Source organism: Nannospalax galili, unplaced genomic scaffold, assembly GCF_000622305.1.
Source record: "Nannospalax galili isolate Female #2095 unplaced genomic scaffold, S.galili_v1.0 scaffold713, whole genome shotgun sequence".
Taxonomy (NCBI): domain Eukaryota; kingdom Metazoa; phylum Chordata; class Mammalia; order Rodentia; family Spalacidae; genus Nannospalax; species Nannospalax galili.
In genome coordinates, this window is record NW_008333780.1 from 918,330 (window position 1) to 939,241 (window position 20,912).

A 20,912-nucleotide genomic window follows, 5' to 3' on the forward strand; every position below is an offset into this window, starting at 1 on the left:
TACAAGAACAGTCAGTGTTCTTAACCACTGAGCCATCTCTCCAGCCCCCAGACAGTGCTCTTAAAAACTGAGCCATCTTTTCAGTTCCTTAAGTTGCTTAGTTCTAAGATAATGGATTGAGATTATTATTAGATCCATAATTATTATTATTATTAGAAATTGCTTAGTTCTAAGATAATAGATTGAGATTATTATTAGAAATAGTAGATTACAATGTCCAAATCCTTTGTAGAAAGAATAGTTTAGACTTTTGAGTTCTTTTCTATTTTTTTAGACAGTGTCTTTTATTGGCTTAGAAATTTCCAAGTAGACTAGTCTGGCTGGCCAGTGGGCCCCAGGCACCTTACATGTCTCTGCCTCCCCAGTGCTGGGATTACAAGAGTGTGCCATAACACCAGGTTTTGGGACTTGAACTTAGGTCCTCGTACTTAAAAGAACAAACTCTTGATCAACTGAGCTAAGTTTGCATCCCTGGTAAATTTTTTCTAATGTGTAAATAGAATGGTACACTTGATAAAACCCATTGCTGTTCCCTCAAATACTGCTTGTACATTTTTGCCTCTATCCTTTCCTTCATTCCAGTCCATCTTATTAATGACTATTGATTATTCAATATTCAACTCAGGAATCCTTACAAAGCCTTTCTGTGAATCACAAGATCTGGTCCTGTAGTTTCCAGTGATTCCTCTTGGCTCTTTTAAGTGCGCCATGTATGTAAGGCCAGAAGAGGGTGTCAGATCCCTTGGAACTGGAGTTAAGGGACAGTTGTGAGCCACCATGTGAGTGCTGGGAACTGATCCCCAGTCCTCTGCAAAAGCAGCCAGTGCCTGAGCCATCCCCCCAGCCCTACTTCATTTGTATTTCCCCTCTTCTGAATTTGAAGACATTTCACTTTGAAGTATGTTCCATACCTTTTGTGCTTTGTTACTAGTAAGTACGTGTACACCCTGGGTGCAATGAAATAAGGCAGAGTACATGATATGCATAGGTGATGCTAAATTGCTTATTTAATCTTCACAAAACTTGATTCCCCTCTGCTGCCCCCCCAAAAAAACAACAATAACAACATATTATCAAAGTGAGGCAGGGGCAGGAAAAAAAGGCTGAGCTCAATGAAGGTAGGGACTGACCGTGTTTTATAATCATCAGGGCCATGCCATCTTATCTCACAAGGCAGAAGACCAGACAAACTTATTCATGGGTTGGCAGGCCATTGCTGGATCGCAAGCAGCACTACCAGATCTACAAGTAAGTGATGAAGCTCTTTGGTTGGACCAGAAATGTACCTTCTCAGGCTTAAACTATAATAAATTGTATCTAGACTGTTCTACTTACTACAGATTGAGGCCTGAGAGACAATAGATATGAATTGTTTGTGTTTTTTAATATTTTATTATTTTTATTTATATCTATGAGTATATTGCCTGCATGTATGTGAGTTGTACAAAGCCTGTGGAGACCAGGTGAGGGCATCGGATCCCCTGGAACTGGAGTTACAGACAATTAGCTGTCATGTGAGTGCTGAGAATAGAACCCAGGTCCTCTGGAAGAACAGCAAGCGTTCTTAACTGCTGAGCCATCTTTCCAGCTCAATATGAATTGTTTGTAAGGAGAGTTTTTATGTTGTGATTCAAGAAGATAGTACTGTAAATAGTGATGATGCTAAGTTGTGGTAGGTTAGTAAAATTTGATATGTTCTATAATGTCATATCTACTTAAGGTGATTGTTTGAAACTTAAAGATGAAAGATGTTGGTGCTGTGTCCTTCCCAGTTTAACTGTTTTTTTTGTTCCTGTATGGGTGTATGATTTTCGTGTATGTGCATATGTGTGGGTGGATGAATGTGTATGTGGAGGCCTGAAGTTTGTCAAGTGTCCTCCTCAGTTGCCCTATACTTTATTTACTGAGGCAGGGACTCTGGATGAACCAAGAGCTCTCCAAAAGGGTAGTCTAGCTAGCAAGCTTGCCTCAGGAATCCCTTGTGTTTGCTTCCCAGGTGAGTCACAGGCAGCTGCCATACTGGCCTGGCTTTTTACATGGGTGCTCCAGTGTCAAAACTGTCAAGGGCTAGGGAGTTTTCCAGTCTCAAGAATCCTTTGTTCTTTGTTATTAACTAAGAGGAGTTAAGGATTATATGATTTATGCTAAAACAATTCATTGGCCCCATTTTGTGTGTGTACCCATACTAGGTACACTGTTAAAGAACATAGAAAAATCATTTCAGGGGATTCTCCAATTCAAGAACAGTCTCTTTTGTCAAATTCTAAAGAGCTTTTCCCACCTTGAGATTACCGTAACATGTTTCTTTGTTACTTTCTAGAGAAATATGCCTGAAAACTGAAGGTTATTCCACTGAGATTTATATCAAGGTTGGACAGTTTGTGCTGATTGAAGGGGATGATGATGAGATGCCCTATGTTGCTAAACTAATTGAGTTATTTGAAGATGGTGAGTTTGGGGCTGAAATGAGAGCTGTGTCTTGCTTGGAATGATATAGCTGGGCTAGTGGGGAAGCTGCTGAGTCCTCTGTATAGAGAGGCAAGGCACCCTGGGCTGTGAGGTGGGTCACAAGTTAGCTGCTTCACTAACCAGAGCAGTGTTGGATAAAACAGACAGGGCCCAAAAATTTAGCTTTTCCATTCTTTATAGGAGTGCGTAAGAATGTGTCCATGAGTGCAGGATGGGGGTTGGGGCGCGGGGGGAGTAGATAGAGAAAGACGATGAGTTAGGGAAAAGGGAAAAAGAATTGGGCACGTGAGCACATGCTTTTTAATTTTGGTATGGGGAAGTTGGTATAAAATTTTACAAGTGCAATTTCTTTACAAGAAGAGAAGAGGTAAATTGTATTAGGAAGATGTGTCAGCTTGTGTTCACTCCAGAAAACAAGCATTTTAGGTATTTTTCCCACAGAGATGTGTGTGTGATTAGAAGAATGGTGTGCTTCATGATGCATACCTATAATCCCGAATTCAGGGGCCACCCTAGTGAGTGAGACCATCTAAAACTTAGAAGTCCCCATGCACAGCCACTTGTAATGTGCGGAGCTTTGAGCTCTGGAGCACACAGGAAGGTGGGAATGGGGCAGAACTCCAGAGGGAGGATTAAGAAGCAAAAGAGCAAGTTGAAACTACCCAGAATCACCTCTCCCTAGGGATGTAGTTGAGGAAGGCATGGGAAAGGAAAACCAACAAAAAACTCATCAAAACACTGTCCACTAGAGGGAGCTCATCAGCAGGAATTGGGCTTTGTGTAAAGATTGCAGGAGTAAAGCTGGAGGGTGATGATATTATTGAAAGCACATATCATCTAGAGTTAATGCTAGCATAATATGATAGTAATGAGAAATTAGGATCATAAAGCTAAAGATACTGTGTTTGTCAGAACTCATCTTGACAGTTACCGGTTGAAGTCTTATTGGGACCTTTGTTTTGTTTTTTGTGTTTTTTTTGGGGGGGGGTCTTTTTGAGACAGGGTCTCCCTGTAGCCCCAGCTGTCCTGGAACTCACTATGTAGACCAGGCTGACCTTGAACTCACAGAGATCTGCCTGCCTCTGCCTACCAAGTGCTGGGATTAAAGGCGTGCACCACCATGCCCAGCCCTTTGTTTTGTTTTTTATATTTGTTTACTGTGTGTGTGCGCGCACACATGTGGAAATCAGGGTGACTTTTGGAGGTCTCTTTCCACCATGTGGGTTCAGGGACTCAAACTCAAGTTTGTCAGGCTGAGCCTCCTCTCTGGCCTGGGACTTTGATTTTGTTTTGAGGCAAAGCCTTGTGTAGCCCAAGAATTACCTTGAATTCATGATCCTCCTGCCCTCACCTCCCAAGTGCTAGGGTTAAGGTGTGAAACACCACACGTAGCTGATGCTCTCTTTATAATCATTACTTTGTGGGATAGACAACTTTAAGTGCCTGTGGTTGGAGTAGTTCTCCAATCCCTTTTAAAATGTCTATGTTCTGATACACTGTTAAAGGAGTTCAGCATATAGAGCTTAGTTGTGGGTGCAGTCAGTTTGCTACTGATTGGTTCTTTGATCATTGGCAAATTGTGGGATGTCCCTGACACTGGAATTCTTTGCCTAAAGGGTAGGTATGTATAGTACTACCTTTGAGAGTTCTGATGGTGATTAAAGATAATATATATTGTGCGCATAGGAGGTACTCGGTGGAATGTCATTGCTCTTTTTTTTTGCCTTCCTATTTAATCTTCCCATTTTCCCCTTTCTACCTGATCCTCCTAGAGTCTAAATCTCATTTCAAGAACTGTGCTCGAGTACAGTGGTTTGTCCGATTCTCTGAGGTTCCTGTCTCTAAAAGGCATTTGTTAGGCCGGAAGCCTGCTGCACAGGAGATATTCTGGTATGAGCACCCTGGCTGTGATAACAACATTTGTGTTGAGACCATCATTGGCCCTGCACGGGTAGGTGGTGCTTGGATCCCAACTTCTGTCTGAAGCTCCTATACTACATGACCTAAGAAGTAATTACTGGCTCTAATTTGAATTTTGCCTTATCTTCTCTGTTTGCCTGCTTGTCTCATCGCCACAAATATTGAGAGCACAGAGCAGGCATTAGCCTTCTGGAGGAAATGACATTTGGGCTATGACCTGAGGGAAGAGCAGAATTAGCAAATGTTCTCAGTGGAATATTATATTTAGCTACAGTGATGGCAGGCAGAAACTGTTATGAGGCTGAGAATGCTTTGTAAAATGAGGACTTCACCTCAAATAACTCAGAGCAAAGGGTGCTACTTGCCATAGATAAATTTATGTTATGGGATTTTTGTAATCAGGGTCTAATGAGCTGCTGGTTTGTAGGCTGAAGTGGACACTGGTTTGAAGATTAAATACAGCTTCTTCCTGAGTTATTTTATGTTCCTAAATTGGGATAGACGACTGTGAAGTATGGCCTTAGGTGGTTGGGTAGTTAGTTTAATGGTTGGCTAGAGAGACTTGGTCTGGAGTCACTATATCTGGGTTAAATGAGTGAAAAAGGAAAGGTAGATGTCACACACCTTTAATCACAGCACTCTGGTGGCAAAGACAGGCAGATCTTTGTGAGTTTGGAGGCCAGTCTCTAAAAAAATGTTGAAGCAACAGGATAGGTGGATTTGGATGGGCAGAGAAGAGGTATAATCTATTGGTAATAGGTGGGACTTTGGTAGTGATACAAGACCATTTGTGGAATGGTGGGCATTCTGGAGGTGAAGTGGATCAGATCTTGCAGCAGCATGGGCTCCAGAGAGTATTGAGAGTTTTGTTGGAGATTAGCCTAGGTGAACAGACTAGAAAAAGCAAGAATATAGATACCAGCTTGAGAAAATGTGGAAATAATCCAGCAGCGAGATAATGTGTCCTTGAACTAGGATGAAAGGAATTAAGAGAGGAAACCAGGCTAGAGATGTAGCATTTGGTTCTTATCTAGCATGCATGTCCTGGGTTCAATCCCCAGCACTGCATGAACTTGGCATAGTGGCATATGCCAGCACTCAGGAAGTCAAGTTAGGAGGATCAGCAAGCAGTTCAAGGATATGCTCAGCTAAATGGGGAACTAGAGACCATCATGGGCTACTTAAGGCAGGCACTATCTTTATAAAGAAAGAAAAAAAAAAGGTGAGGCCAGCAAACATTAAGGGGGGAAAAAGGAGGGAGGACTGGAGAGATGGCTCAGTGGTTAAAAAGATCTACTGCTCTTCTAAATGACCCAAGTTCAGTTCTCAGCCTCTGTCAGGAAGCTCCAAGGAGTCTGACACCTTTTGGCCTTTAGGGCACCTGCAGACATGTGGCATTCACTCACATAAATAAAAATAACAAGTCTTTAAAAAAGAGCAGAGGAAGAAGTCACATTTTGTTAGCCTCAGGCTTTTCATGAGTGGGTAAATGCTGTGCGATGTCTCTGTCTTTTTCTATATCAAAGGTCGCATTCCAGGTACAGATGGGGCTTAAATCAGTTTTCATCACAGCTCCAACAGTCTGTCTTGGCTATGTTGTCTAAAATCTTTTCCTATTCATCTCTACTTCCTAATTCAGGTAGTAGCTTTAGCCCCAGATGAAGAGATCCCTACGGATTTGAAGAAAAATGAGACACTGTTTGTGAAACTATCTTGGAATGAAAAGACATTCAAGCCACTGTCACCAGAAGTCCTTGCGGAGCTGAGGAAGGTGAAAGGCAGCCCTGCATGTGAGAAACCTGTGAAGGCCCAGATTAAGAATGCAGAAAGCCCTTCTTTAACCAAAGCAGAACATGTGATCAAAAGGATTGAATCAAGTCACTCTGCCTCCAAATCTCGCCAAACTCCTACTCACCCTGTCACCCCCAGTGCAAGGAAGCGACTGGAGCTCGGCAGTAAGTGAGGAGCGGGTCACAGGGGGTGGTGCCGCAGCTAAAGGAATGCAGTAGAAATATTAATGCAACAGTGCTGGGATAGTGAGGCAATGGATCAGTTATTGATTGGACACATGTTGAAATACACATAGCATGAATTTTGCCATTTCAGAGTGGCATTGAAGATAGTCCTGTTCTTGTGCAATCACCACTGTCGTTAAACTTTAAAAATTTGTGTATGTTTGCGTGTGCCTTGTGTTTGCGGGTGCCTGCAGGTACCAGAACAGGGTGGTGGATCCCTTAGAGCTGGAAATAATAGGCAGTTGTGTGCTGCCTGATGTCAGTCCTAGGAACTGAACTCTGGTCCTCTGTAAGAGCAGTAAGTGCTTTTAACCTCTGAGCCATCTCTCCAGCCCTAAATCTAAACTTCTGTTCCATTAAACCATCCTGAGTCCTACCCCTTTCCCTAGACTCTGGAAAAAGTGGAACCAATGCTATGTGGCTGCTTTGTTTTCGTTCTCATAAGGTCCTTAAAGTTCACCCATGTAGTAGCATGTGTCAGCGTTTCCTTTTTCTCTTTTGGGGTCTTTGAGACAGGGTTTTGCTGTAAGCCCAGACTGGCCTCAAGTTCATGATCCTCCTTCAGCCTCCTGAGTGATAGGACAACCGTGGGTAACTGTGTCATCATATTAAAACTGTAATTTCCTTTTTTATATTTTATTTTACTTTATTGTATGTAAGTGTTTTGCCTGCATTATGTAAGTATATCCATGTCATGCAATAACCTCAGAGGCTAAAAGAGGGCACCAGAGTCCCTGAAACTGGAGTTATGGGTGGTTGTTAGCCACTGTATGGGTGCTAGAAACTGAACCCTTGTCATCTGCAAAAACAGCTAGTGCTCTTTACTGTTGAGCCGTCTTTCCAGCCCAATTTCTTTTCTTTTTAAGGCTAAACAATATGCCAGCGTGTGTATACATCACATATTATTTATCCATTCATCTTTCTATGGACGCTATACAATGTGGAGTGATTAGATTAATTAATATATTCTATACCTCTCTTCATATTTGAAATATACTTGGACATATGAAGCACATTATTATTGACTAAAGTTACTGCTGGGCAGTAGATCTCAAGTGTTATTCCCCTGTCTAGCAAAAACATTGTATGCTTTGGCCAACAATTGCCCATTCCATTTCTGCCCCACCCCCACCCCCCATAATCATTCTACCCCCCACCTCTACAAGCTCAAATTTTTTCAGATTCCACATGTAAAAGTGAGGTCATATGCTACTTTGTCTGTGCCTGACTTACTTCACTTTGCAAAATGTCCTCTGGATTTTTCTGTGTGTCATCACTGATTTGATTTGTATGTTCCTAGGGATTAGCGATGCTGAGCCCTGAAATCAGCTGTTTCTATGGGTACTCTGCTACAGAGATGATACTGCTTCTAGATCCTTAGTGGAAGAGTTAAGAAATGCAAATATCTTAAAACTCTTAGCTGGGCATGCCTATATATTTAATAGTATTGGGAGTCAAAGATGGAAGAACTGTTAGTTCAAGACCAGTCTGTTTTACATGGTGAGTGCTAGGCCACCTGAGACTACCTAGCAAGACTCTGTCTCAAAAAAAAGAAAACTCTTACTCTACTAATATTTCTGATCCGAGCCACAGGGTCCTTCTCATTCCACAATTGTACCTGTTGTTCAGAAAGAGCTCTGGTTCCCAGGGGCAGTCCTGATAGGTTCCACTCTTGCTATAATGTGGCTACCAACAGAAAACTCAACCAAGTAAAGCTTAAATTTTATATGTGATTCTTTATGCCTTTAGAATACAGCAGGTAGCTGCTTTCATTAGTTTTCTTCTGAAATCAATTATTGAGGATAGTTTCTTTTTTTAAAAAAATTTATTATTTTTTATATTTATGAGTATATTGCCTGAATGTATTTAAGTGCATTTGTCGTGCAATGCCCACAGAGGTTAGAAGAGGGCACCAGATCCCCTGGAACTGGAATTAGGGGCAGTTATTGTTTATATTAAATTTTAGGCCACCCTCTGCCCCCCACATCCATGCTATATGCACACACCTGTGTACAATTGTGCTCATTGAGGCCAGAGAAAGGGTATTAATGTCCTGTTCTGCTGTTCACTATCTGAGCCCCTTGAGACACAGCCTTTTACAGAACCTGCACCTGGACTGGTGGCCAGCAAACACCAATGACCCTCCTTTCTCTGCTCTCCACAGTAGACCAGGCAACCATGATCTCACAGAGATCCACCTGCCTCTGCCTCAAAATGCTAGGATTAAAATTTTATTTCTTATATACAGCACACATCTAGCCAGAAGGTAATTTATTTATTATGTGCAGTGTATCTGTATTTTGTATATAGAACCAGTATTATAATCTAAATGTAGAACAGTTTTACCCCAGAATGTTTTTGTGCACCTTTGTAATAAACCAGTCCTTCCTACCCTTCCAGCCTCTGCTGCCCAGTGATGTGGTTGGCCTTCTCTGGGTTGTCATATAGTTGGAATCACAGTCTGTAGTCTTACTGACTCTTTTCTCTTAGCTTCTTGCATTTGAGAGTCATCCATATTGTCACATTTGTCAGTAATTTGTTCCTTTGTATGTAATGCTCTGTTGCATGAATTTTCCATGCCTTATTTATGCCCGGTAAAAGACATCTAGATGTTTATGGTTTTTGGATGATTGTGAATACAGCCACCCTAATGATTCTCACACAGACACTAGATGACCCTCCAAGCACTGTCTGTACCTGTCTCACATACCGTGCGACAAGCTAGCTACACTTTAAGACACTTAAGCTGCCTCATGCTGTAGGCACTCCTGCCTGTCATCTCCCCAGTTAGATCAGTGTGTCCTGTGGAGGTTGAATCTCATTCATCTTCTTCCCAGCACCTAGCATATACAGTGATTTTTTTTTTTTTTTTTTTTTTTTTTTTTTTTTTTTTTTGGTCTTTTTGAGACATGGTCTTCCTGTAGCCCCAGCTGGCGTGGAACTCACTATGTAGACCAGGCTGGCCTTGAACTCAACAAAGATCTGCCTGCCTCTGCCTTCCAAGTGCTGGGATTAAAGGTGTGCACCACCATGACCGGCTATATAGTGCTTTTTTAATCGCTTAGTTAATATCTATGAAGGCCTATGGTCTTTGGCTCTCATAGTCCTTGCAAGAGTGGAATGGATCCATATGTAATGATTGTCCTCAGGGATCCCTCCTCTCTTTGTGAGCAAATACAATCTTGGTTTTAAAAAACAAAAACAAAGCCAGGCGTGGTGGAGGCCTTTAATTCCATCACCCAGGAGGTGGAGGCAGGCAGATCTCTGTGTGATCGAGGCTAGCCTAGTCTACATAGCAAGTTCCAGGCCAGCTAGGATTCAGGGAGACCTTATTTCAAAAAAAAAAAAAAAAAACAACTTTGAGCTTGGTCTGGCTTGGTGATGTCATTTACTATGAATTTCTTCAAATGCCTTTTGAATTGGAAGTGCTACCCTTAGTTAATAACTGCTCTTTGGGAACATCGTTTCAGAAAACTTTGTTTACTGAGTATCCATAAAAGCTGACTTAGAAATCAATTTCTGGGGCTGGAGAGATGGCTCATCAGTTAAGAACACTGACTGCTCTTGCAGAAGACCCGGGTTCAAATCCCAGCACCCACATGGCAGCTGACAACCGTCCGTAACTTCAGTTCCAGGGGATCTGACAGCCTCTTCTGTTCTCTGCTGGCATTGCATGACACGGGTGCACTTACCTACATGCATACACATGAAATTAAAAAAAAAAAAAAAGAAAGTCAATTTCTAGGTGTTGTAGGTGCAACTCAATGGTAGACCCTGGGTTCAATCCCTAGTGCCCAAAGATAGAAATAAATAAAAAGAAAAATCATGTATGTTCTATCTAGGAAAGTCACTCATGAAACTTAAGAGGAAGACAGACAGTAATTAGAGCCACTTGGTCTAGAAGAGGAAAGTAGAATAAATCAAAGTACGGATAGCTTCTGTCTTTGTGTAACTTGTGTTACAAATATGGCTCTCACATGCTTGTGATGTCTCTTGGACTTAGGCTTTCCCCGGACACCTAACACTAAACTATCCCAGCAGACTTTGTGTGGCTCCTTGGATTCTTCAAGAAAATCTAAACGAAAAACAGCCTTCTCTGAGACTGCTTCACCTTCTAAAAGATCTCAGCTGGGTGAAATCAAGATCTCTTCAGCTTTGAAAACTCCAGAAAAAAATAAACAGGTTCAACCCTTCTGTGCCAAGGCTATCAGGAAGTCTTCACCTGCATGCAACAGGATTCTGAGAACACGAGTCCCAGTTGTGAAGACCACAGAAATGAATGTAAAAGGAGCACTTAGCCCTATCAAGGGCAGCTTGAGGATCTCAGTGGTGCCTCCTGTGATTCTGAAACCAGAAAACAGAAGGAGGTAAGCAGGAACATTGCCCCATCCCACGGAGCAGTTTGAAATCTTTCACATGAAATGAAATGTGTTGTATGGGAAAAACTTAGAGCTATAATCCTCTTCTAATCAGACTCAGAGAATCTCTGAAGTTCTTTTCCAAATAAAGATTTCTGAGTCCCTTCTGGATCTAGTAAGCTTGGACCCAGGAATTTCTCTCTCTCTTTTTTTTTTAAGACTTTTATTTATTTTGTGTGTGTGTGTTTTTACTGCATGCACATGCAGTGCCTATGGAGGTCAGAAGTGGTCAGATTCCCCTGGAACTGGAGATACAGATAGTTGTTACCTGCCATTTGGGTCCTGGGAACCGAACCCTAGGTCCTCTGCAAGAACAGCCAGTGCTCTTAACCGTTGAGCCATCTCTCTAGCCCCCAGGAATCTGTTTTTAAATATTCTGTGAAGTTGGGTGTGGTGGCTTGTCCCTACAACCCAGCCCTTGGGAGGCTGAGACAGAAAGATTGATGTGAGTTTGAGGTCAGCCTAACCTATATAGTAACCTTCTCTGTCTTAAACAAAGAGAAGAAAAATGCTTTTTATAGCAAAATACTTTTCATAACTGCATTGGTTCAGTCTTGGATTTCATTTGTTGGCTATGCTTTTTGCCACAGTTTAGTGATCATTTTTTAAAATCAGATGGTTTCTCTTAAATGGAATCTACTCTAAAACACAGTAAAAGATAATAAAAACTAAAGCAAACCTTGCAGTTGTATATCAAATAGTATTTATAAATAATGAGTTGTATAAATAAATATGTGATGCACTAGAAATTGTGTACATTTCAATGTTTCCTAGCTAGAAATTTCCAATACCTGGCCTATACTAAGTTACCCAATACTTAAATGCTTTACACAGACTGTATTTCTGCTAACTTTGAGCTGGGTTGAAAGTAGCAGAAATACAAAGGGGATAAAAATTCTGCCCGAGATTAGTACCTTCTGGGCTACAGTGACAGAAGGATGGTTTAAATGGTAAGTGCTAAACAGACTTTAATCTCTAGGTTTGAGATAAGCTGCAATGATGAGCTTAGCAAAGTTTGATTAACTCTTTCCAAGGCAGCATAAAAAGAATAGGACCCAGTGAGACCTCCAGACTGTTCCCAGTGCCCACTATGGATCATTGGTGCCCCAAACTGCTTCCCATAACCTCACTGTGATAACTTGCAGGAAGACAAAAGAACCAGAAGCTCACAAAGAAGCTACCTGTACTTCCCGTGAGGTCCACAGAAAGAGTGCTCTGTTGACTTTGAATCGGATTAGGGAGCAGCTTCGGTAAGACCGCCTGTTGACAGGCAGAACAAACTCCATCTCTGATAGCTAACATCTTGTTCCTAGGGCCTCTTCTGTTTGTGGTTTCCCAGTGCGTTGATACTTAGTTTTACCTAGCATGTCTGGAATTGTGTTACCTTTTACACAAGTGTTATGGTTTGGAAGGAACAAGAAATGCTGCCTTGGACTTATATGGCTTCATGGCTCCATCACTATAGCAAGACATGTAGGAGAGAGTAGGGTGCTTAAAAGTGTTAACTTTAATTTTGATAGACCTCAGTTTGAATTTGGGCTTCTGAATCTGAAGTTTGGGGAGGTTGTTTAACATTCCTAATTCATCATGTGCCCATGAGGTAGAAAACAGTATAATTCTAATTCACACTTTCATAGTTCTTATTAAGGCTTGAACACTGAATAACAATATAATTTGTCTCTACCACTCAGATTTCTAGAGCATAATAAAAATGACCAAGAAGAGGAACAGTTCAAACCCCCAGCAGAGGGGTCAGACTCCAGCAGTGAGGAGGAAGATGATTGTATTCCCTCCCTTCCAAAGAGAAATCCCTGATGCCAGTCCAGGGACCTGCAAACGACCCCAAAGCCTTCTATGCAGACCCCCTCCAAGAAACCAAAGAAAACCGTAAGGTTCTTTTAGGTTTGTTTTCCAGTGCTGTGTCCCTCCTGTAGCATAAAGGATTGGTAACAGGTGGATTCTGAATGTTACAGGTCTGATATTCAAAGCTGTCCCTCTACAGAGGAACAGACCTAAGTTTTATTTTGTTTTGTTTTTGAGATAACATCTTGCTGGACCCAGGCTCAGGATCTTCCTGCCTCAGTGCTAGAAATCCAAGTTGTGCAACCACACCTTGCTCAAGGGTGATTTGAGTTCAAGTTCCTCTTGAGGGCCAGAGTCAAATGGCCAAGAGCCCAGACTCCTGAGGGAAATACAAACACTGACTCCTGGTGTTTGCATTTCGCTTGGTGAACACTAGCTCTTGGAATTCCTCAAGTCAAGGTCCAAAAAGCTCCCTGTTCTGATTTGTTTGCATCTCCTGGGTCCCACCTGAAAAACAGGCTGTAGGGTCCTGGGAATGTAAGTTAAAAGGTAAGAAGTCTATGAGAGTTCTGGACACTCCCTATAAGGTCTTATGTTGCATAGTTAATAGACAGAAGGCCTTTTAAACTAGCCAATGAGAAAGAATCTGCTTGTGAGTGGGAACAATGACCCAGGGAGTTGGAGTAGAAAAAAATCTGCTGAGGTGTTTTTCAAGTATTGGGTTGTGGATTGTGGAATTCTGGAGTCAAGGTTTGGCCCGTATTTCTTTTTGCCTTTTTGAGACAAGGTCTCCCATAGCCCCAGCTGGCCTGGAACTCACTATGTAGATCAGGCTGGCCTTGAACTCATAGAGATCCACCTGCCTCTGCTTCCCAGTCTTTAATCTCAGCACTCAGAAGGCAGAGGCAGGTGGATCTCTGCAAGTTTAGGTCAGGTGGGGTACTGGGACACCCTGTCTCAAAAAGACCAAATAAAAAATAATTTATTTTTCCTATAAAGGAGTGGCTGGCTGGGCAAGGTCACATATACCTTTAGTTCTAGCATTTGGGAGGCCGAGACAGGTGAATCTCTGTGAGACTGAGGCCAGCTGGGGCTACAGGGAAATCCTGTCTTGAAAAGACCAAAAAAACAAAAAGGAGAGGCTAGAAAGATTGCTCAGCAGTTAGGGGCACTGGCTGCTCTTGGTGAGGTTTGACTCCCATCATCCACATGGCAGTCAAAAACTATCTGCAAGTCCAATTCCAGGGAATCTTGTGCCCTCTTATTTTATGTATGCGAGTATTTTGCCTGCATGTATGTAAGTGTGCCATGTGCATGCGATGCCTGTGTCAGATCCCTTGGAACTAGAGTTACAAGTGGTTATTAGCTACAGTGTAGACGTTGGGGCTCAAACCTGCATCTTCTGCAAGAGCAGCTAGTGCTCTTAACCACTGAACCATCTTTATGGCCTCCAGGAGTCATGTTTGGACTGTAAACAAAATGATCATGTGATGTGAGGTAGCGGGATGAATTGTACTTCATATAGGTGGGAAATGAGGAGTTACCACCCCCTTCCTTTTACTAGGATGCTGGGTTGTGGATGTTTACTTTGTTCTATTATAAACATCATATTCTTCTCTTTGACTACAGCCTAATCCTAGAATGCCTCACCATGCTACTCCTCAGATCCGCAGCCGAAGCCTTGCTGCCCAAGAGCCATCTAGCATGCTTGAGGAGGCCCGACTGAGGTAATGTTGCCCAGAAACCCCCCTCTCAGATAGACAGGAGTGATGAAGACTTCTCGTCAATAAAATGGGGTGGGTTCTGTGAATGTTATGCAGTTGCTGGTGTGCATGCTGACAGAAGACTAAAACAAGTACTCAGAAAGAAAAACAAAAGCCGGGCATGGTGGTGCATGCCTTTATTCCAGCACTGGGAGGCAGGGGCAGGCAGATCTCTGTGAGTTCGAGGCCAGCTGGGGTTACAGGGAGTCCCTGTCTCAAAAAAGACCAAAGTGGTGGTGATAGGGGCAGGTATGATAGTGTACACCTTTAAATCCTGGCTCTTGGATCACTGTGAATTGGAGCCCAGCTTGGTCACATATGAGTTCCAGGTCAGAAAGAGACAGTAGCAGCTGGCTGAGCTAAGGCAGAAGGACTCTGGGAGATACCTCCCAGGTGGTACTATCATTTCAACAATGGGAAGTGATTTCTGGCCACGGTACCGCTTAGTTGCAGGGCCCTTTAGGACTAAGTGGAGATTTTTTTCAAGCTGCATGAATCTAGATCCTGTCAGAAGTCAAGATACTTGGAAACTAGTAGGATTAGGCCCTCACAAGTTAATTGGCTGGCAAAAGGGTTGTTGTGCTAAGGCCCATGGAGAGATTTAGATTTGAGAAAAGCATTCCCTTGCTTTTATGCTGAAGTTTCCATTTATTATCATGTAGATGGAAAAAGGCTTCTAAAGTCCTCCTTTTCTTCCATCTACCACTAATTGTAGACTACATGTTTCTGCTGTGCCTGAGTCTCTTCCCTGTCGGGAGCAGGAGTTCCAAAACATCTACAACTTTGTGGAAAGCAAGCTTCTTGACGGGACTGGAGGGTGAGTAATACTGGGCGGGCAGGTAGTTCTGGGAAGAGGCTGTGGGGAAGATAGGCTGAAATCCAGAGCAACTGAAGCAGCTTTTACCTAAAAGAGTGGAATTTTGCCTTTCAGAAATATAAACTCATGAGGATGTACCTCAGTTGGTAGGGTGCTTGCCAACACATACTAGATGCTGCATTTGATCTCCCAACATCACATAAGCTAGGTATGGTGGTAAGGTGGAGGCAGGAGGATCAGGAGTTCAAGGTCATTCTTGGCTATATAGTGAATTCAAGGCGAACTTGAGCTTCATGAGATTGTCTTTTTTATTAAAACGAGTTGAGTGTGGGGTTCTGAGCTTTGGGTGGTCAGTTTGCATACATCTGCTTATAGAATGGAGGATTCTGTCTAAACAAGTCCAACACTGACTGGTTTCCTAAGGTGGTCGTTGCTGTTTCCACTTCCATATCTCAGGGGTCTTGGTCTTAATATGATGTGACTAGCATGGGCCTAGCCTGTGAGTATTTTGATATTGCTCTAGGTGTATGTACATCTCTGGGGTCCCTGGGACAGGAAAGACTGCCACTGTGCACGAGGTCATACGCTGCTTGCAGAAGGCAGCCCAGACAAATGATGTACCTCCCTTTCAATACGTTGAGGTCAATGGCATGAAGCTGACGGAGCCCCACCAAGTCTATGTGCAGATCTTGCAGGTGAGAAAGCTGTTTGGGATTTTGGAAAATAGTCCTAAGAATCACATGGAAAAGGAAAGGCTTAATTTTTTCACACACTGATGGGATACCAGGCATTGTTCTTTGTGCAGGGGTGGGAAAGGTAAAAACAAAATTCTTAGCCTCAAAGACCTTGGTCTAGGAACTAAATATTGACTGGCTATACACACACCAAGACATGCCAACATAGATGCAACCACCAGCTCACAAGGGACCAGGGAGCCTCCTAGAATAGGAGGTAGGCCTTGTTCTTTAGTTAATTGTTACCTTGGAACAGGCAATGTCTCCAGGTGGAGGGCTAGAGTGAGAAGAGAGGATTAGGAAACTGAGTAGCTTCTTTTATAGACTGTACTAGAAGCTGAGGAGGAGGTGGGGGTGGGCTCCAACTGCTTTCCCCCCGTGCAGAAGCTGACAGGCCAGAAGGCAACGGCTAACCATGCAGCAGACCTGCTGGCAAAGCGATTCTGCAGCCGGGGGTCCCTGCGGGAGACCACTGTCCTCCTTGTGGATGAGGTAAGGTGCCTCTGGAACACAAGGGAAGGAATAGTTACAGGCCTGTGCTGTCCCAGGAGCAGATGGTGGGTGGGAGGGTGGGTGGATGGGTGAGTGGGTGGGTGGGAGTGAATGCTGGCTTCCTTGCATCCACCTTGGTAGTAGAATGTGGGCAACTTGGGCACCATGCTCAGTCTCTCTGATCATGTGTATCTGCCTTCCCTGGTAGCTTGACCTTCTTTGGACCCACAAACAAGACGTAATGTACAATCTCTTTGACTGGCCCACTCACAAGGGGGCCCGGCTAGTAGTCCTAACCATTGCCAACACCATGGATCTACCAGAACGGATCATGATGAACCGCGTGTCAAGTCGACTGGTAAGAAGACTAGGAAATACAGCTATGTTTATGATGTCTCTATTAGAATGAAAAAACATTGCAGTTTTCTGTAAATACCATGCCTTGGAACTCTGCTTCCTATGCAAGGCTGCCTTCATGGGCCTTGAGGTTTGGCAGGAAACATTATCAAGCCATGAAGAACAAGCTAAGGGAAGGCAGGAGCTGTGCGGGCCCAGAGCACTCTCTGCTTCTATCTACTCATTCTAATAGAATACAAGTTTTTAAAATAAAAGAAGAAAATAGTTTGAGGTACTGTCCTGCGGGGTCCTGTCAGTAATGACAACAACTGGAAGGAGCTGTAGCCTTGGGAAGAAATGTGCAGATTATTACGTGGAACTTGAGAATCAGACTTGGGACTGAGGGTGATTTTTGACCTGGACAGTCAAGGGGCTTAAGTTCTTCCTCTGTCATCTTGGCTCCCCAGGGCCTTACCAGGATGTCCTTCACACCTTATTCTCACAGCCAACTGAAAGAGATCTTAGTGTCCCGTCTCAAGCATCTAAAGGCCTTTGAGGATGATGCTATCCAGTTAGTAGCCAGGAAGGTAAGTTACCTTTAGAGAACTTACTAAACCCATGAGCCAGTCAACAAAGTTCTTTTTTTTTAAATATTTTTTATTCTTATTTTATGTGTATGTGTATGCAATTGCCTGCATGTAGGTAAGTGCGCCCATGTTATGCAATGCCCACGGAGGTCAGAAGAGGCTGTCAGATCCCCTGGGACTGGAGCTATGGACAGTTGTTAGCTTGTCATATGAGTGCTGGGATTTGAACCCAGGTCTTCTTCAAGAACAGCCAGTGTTCTTAACCACTGAGCCATCTTTCCAGCCCCTAGTCAACAAGTTCTTACTGAGCACCTGCTGTATTAGTTACTTTTCTGTTGCTGTAATAGAAACACTGACCAAAGCAACTTATAGAAAGAAGAGTTTGAGGTTACAATTCCAGGGGAATTACAGTCCATCATGGCAGGAGGTGGCTGGGGCAGAAAGGAGAGCACTCACATCTTCAAGCAGGCACAGGAAGCAAGAGAGCAACTGGACATCCAGTAAGGCTTAAGAACTCTCTAAGCTCACCTCCCAGTGACCTGCTTCCTCCAGCATGGCTACACCTTCTAAGACATCTGTAAACAGTGCCACCAACTGGGGACAAAATGTCCAAATACTCAGGAGCCTATGGAAAACATCCTCATTCAAACCATCAGACCTGCTGTGTGTGTGAGGCTCTGTGCTATGAGCTCTGGGATGAAGATCAGTATAGAAAGTTCCATGAAAATAAATATGAAGAAACAAAAGTCTGAATGGTTCCTTAACCTTATTTTATTGTATCTCTTTGCTTTGAGACAGGGTCTCCCTATGTAGCCTTACTGGCCTGGAACTCACTATGTAGACCAGGTTAGCCTCTGCCTCCGAGGCATATACATACCACCACATCCAGCCACAGAGCCATCTCTTTTCCTCCCTCATTCTTAATCTTGGTTTTCTTAGCCATCGATTAAAACCTTTCTTCCAAGTTTACCATATACTGTGGGGGAGGCCTCCTATGGCCTTATCTACTGATAGGTACACTCCTTCAACCTCTGGTCTTGGCTTTTTTACACATTTATTTCCTGAATGAACAACCTGAGAATTTCTGTCTTTTCCACTATGGAGTTATCTGTAAAACCAAGACAATGATTTGGCCCAAAGGAGTAGTGTCCCAGGCATGACATAATGATTTATTCCCAGGTTCCACAAGGCTCCCAGACGGTCCTCAACTTTGGTATAAGACCATTCTCAGAGCCTCCTTATCATTTTAGCTGAATACAGAATTTACTGGTTCATTGCCTAGGTTGAAATGGCAAATGGACCTCAGAAATAAAATGTTCCCTCTTGTAGGTAGCAGCCCTCTCTGGAGATGCACGACGCTGTCTGGACATCTGTAGGCGGGCCACAGAGATCTGCGAGCTTTCCCACCAGAAGCAGGACTCCCCAGGGCGGGTCACTGTGGCTCACTTAATGGAGGCCGTGGATGAGATGTTCTCATCATCGTACATCACTGCTATCAAGTAAGATGCTCTGCTTTCTGGACCTCTGGGAGGATATGGGAAGAAGCCATGTGCTTCTGTTCCTGAGTATTAGCTCACTGAGCTATACAGCCCTTCTAAGGACCCAATCTAGGCCAGTTAGGAGACAAATGTATGTACCTTAGATAACAAGTGAGTACTTGCCATTTAGGTAGCATTTATACTCTCTACATGCCTGGGTAGTACAGACTGGAACTCACTAAGCACCCTGGGCTAGTCTTAAACTTGTGGCAATCCTCCTGCTCCAGCCTCCCAAGTGAACCACCACATCCAGCTGGAGCAAGAGGATTGCCACAAGTTTAAGACTAGCCCAGGATGCTTAGTGAGTTCCAGTCTGCACTGCCCAATGAGACCCTGTCCCAAGGAATTAAACAGGTGTTTCGGGAATAAGAAGCAGCTACTTCACCAACTGAATGGGAGTTTATTTTAATTTTGGTACAAGTATATTTCCAGAAGTCGTCAGCCGCTGTATTCCCCCACTTCCAAAGGAGCATTGTCTGTCAACTTGAGACTGGGGAAAGTGAGGAACTTTGACCAATGATATAGAAGATATTTCCCAGTGTTTTCTATTTTTTTCTAAAGCTATAGGGAAGTTTTGGCTTTCCTTGGGGCTGGTGGTACAGCCTCTTAAGAATTTATATCTCTTCATTTCCTTTAAGGAATTCCTCTATCCTGGAACAGGGTTTCCTGAGAGCCATTCTTGCAGAGTTCCGTCAATCCGGACTAGAGGAAGCAACATTTCAACAGGTGACTGATTGCCATTTTTCAGATCCTTCTAAATATGAGGCTAGGGCTCTTAAAGTTAACTGGGACTGGAGTTATAATCAGCTCAATTAGTAGAGGATTTTTCTTGCATGTACAAAGCCCTGGGTTCAGTCCTCCAGTACCAAATAAACCTGGTATGGTGGTGCATTCCTATAATCTCAGCATTTGAGAAGTAGAGGCAGGAGACTCGGGTGCTAAATTCAAAATCATCCTCAGCTACATAATGGGTTGTTGAACTCTCACTGCCTAGAGACTTTGACTACTTCTGTATAGTGACAGTTACTCATCATTTTCTACTGATCAACTGATAAGGGATGTACAGTACATCTTTTAAGTAAAACTGAAGCTCAAAATAATGAAGTAGGTGAAGTGTGGTGGCTCACACCTATAATCTCAATACTTGGAAAGCCAAGGCAGGAGGAAAGAATGCTGCCTACCCCCCCTCCCTGAAAAGAAGTCCAGTGTTGCATAGGTAAATGGTAGAACAGTAGGATTCAGACTTGCTGTGCCCTGTTCAGGAGTGTGTATTCCACTCCCTTGCATTTGTGCAAGGGCATGCACTGATGAAGCATTTGGTATCCAAGGCACAAAGTATCCGATTATTGAAAAGATAGATTGAATGACTGGATACACACCCAGGATTGTCTTTCCTCTCAACCTTTGCTTTGCTTTTTATATCTAGATATACAGTCAGCATGTGGCCCTATGCAGAATGGAGGGACTGCCATACCCTTCCATGTCAGAGACTATGGCTGTGTGTTCACGTCTGGGCTCTTGTCGCCTGCTCCTGGTGGAGCCCAGCAGAAATGACCTACTCCTTCGAGTGAGGCTCAACGTCAGCCAGGATGATGTGCTGTATGCTCTGAAAGAAGAGTGAAGGGCTTCACAAGCATCTGCGATTTCCTCAGAACGTGGGATTATAGCAAAATACAATGAATGGAAGTGTTTGTCCTTTATTTTGGAGTTTCCATTAGGTAACTTGCTTTTTCCAGAGTGTTCAGGAAATTTATAGACTTCAAATGCTCAGATTATAACCTCTCTGTTACTAGCTCAGCCATTTATTTAATTATAACGTACTATGTATATATAAAGGTATGTACACAGTATATTTGTATCTATGTAAAATAGTTCTGGGAGAATTTGTAAGAAAATAGCTACACTGGTTGCCTCTGGGAAATAACTGGTGGTTAAAGTTGGTTCGAGAAGACTTAACTGAATGCCATTATGTATTAAATTTTGAACAACATAAATAAAACTGATTATATAAAAACTGCTG

The 20,912-nt window shown here is 43.1% G+C and overlaps 1 protein-coding gene across 1 annotated transcript in view; it reads left to right on the plus strand.

The window, feature by feature from the left end:
- Nucleotides 1-20,912, plus strand: part of Orc1 (origin recognition complex subunit 1) — a 27,288-nt gene extending 6,376 nt beyond the window's left edge. Inside the window, 16 exon segments of the mRNA XM_008828433.2 lie at nucleotides 1,150-1,248; nucleotides 2,321-2,448; nucleotides 4,242-4,420; nucleotides 6,029-6,344; nucleotides 10,408-10,771; nucleotides 11,968-12,072; nucleotides 12,514-12,709; nucleotides 14,255-14,352; nucleotides 15,104-15,205; nucleotides 15,729-15,900; nucleotides 16,324-16,431; nucleotides 16,640-16,789; nucleotides 17,235-17,354; nucleotides 18,684-18,853; nucleotides 19,531-19,618; nucleotides 20,319-20,912. Of these exon segments, the coding sequence (XP_008826655.1) occupies nucleotides 1,154-1,248; nucleotides 2,321-2,448; nucleotides 4,242-4,420; nucleotides 6,029-6,344; nucleotides 10,408-10,771; nucleotides 11,968-12,072; nucleotides 12,514-12,709; nucleotides 14,255-14,352; nucleotides 15,104-15,205; nucleotides 15,729-15,900; nucleotides 16,324-16,431; nucleotides 16,640-16,789; nucleotides 17,235-17,354; nucleotides 18,684-18,853; nucleotides 19,531-19,618; nucleotides 20,319-20,513 (2,586 nt within the window). The 5' untranslated portion in view covers nucleotides 1,150-1,153 and the 3' untranslated portion in view covers nucleotides 20,514-20,912.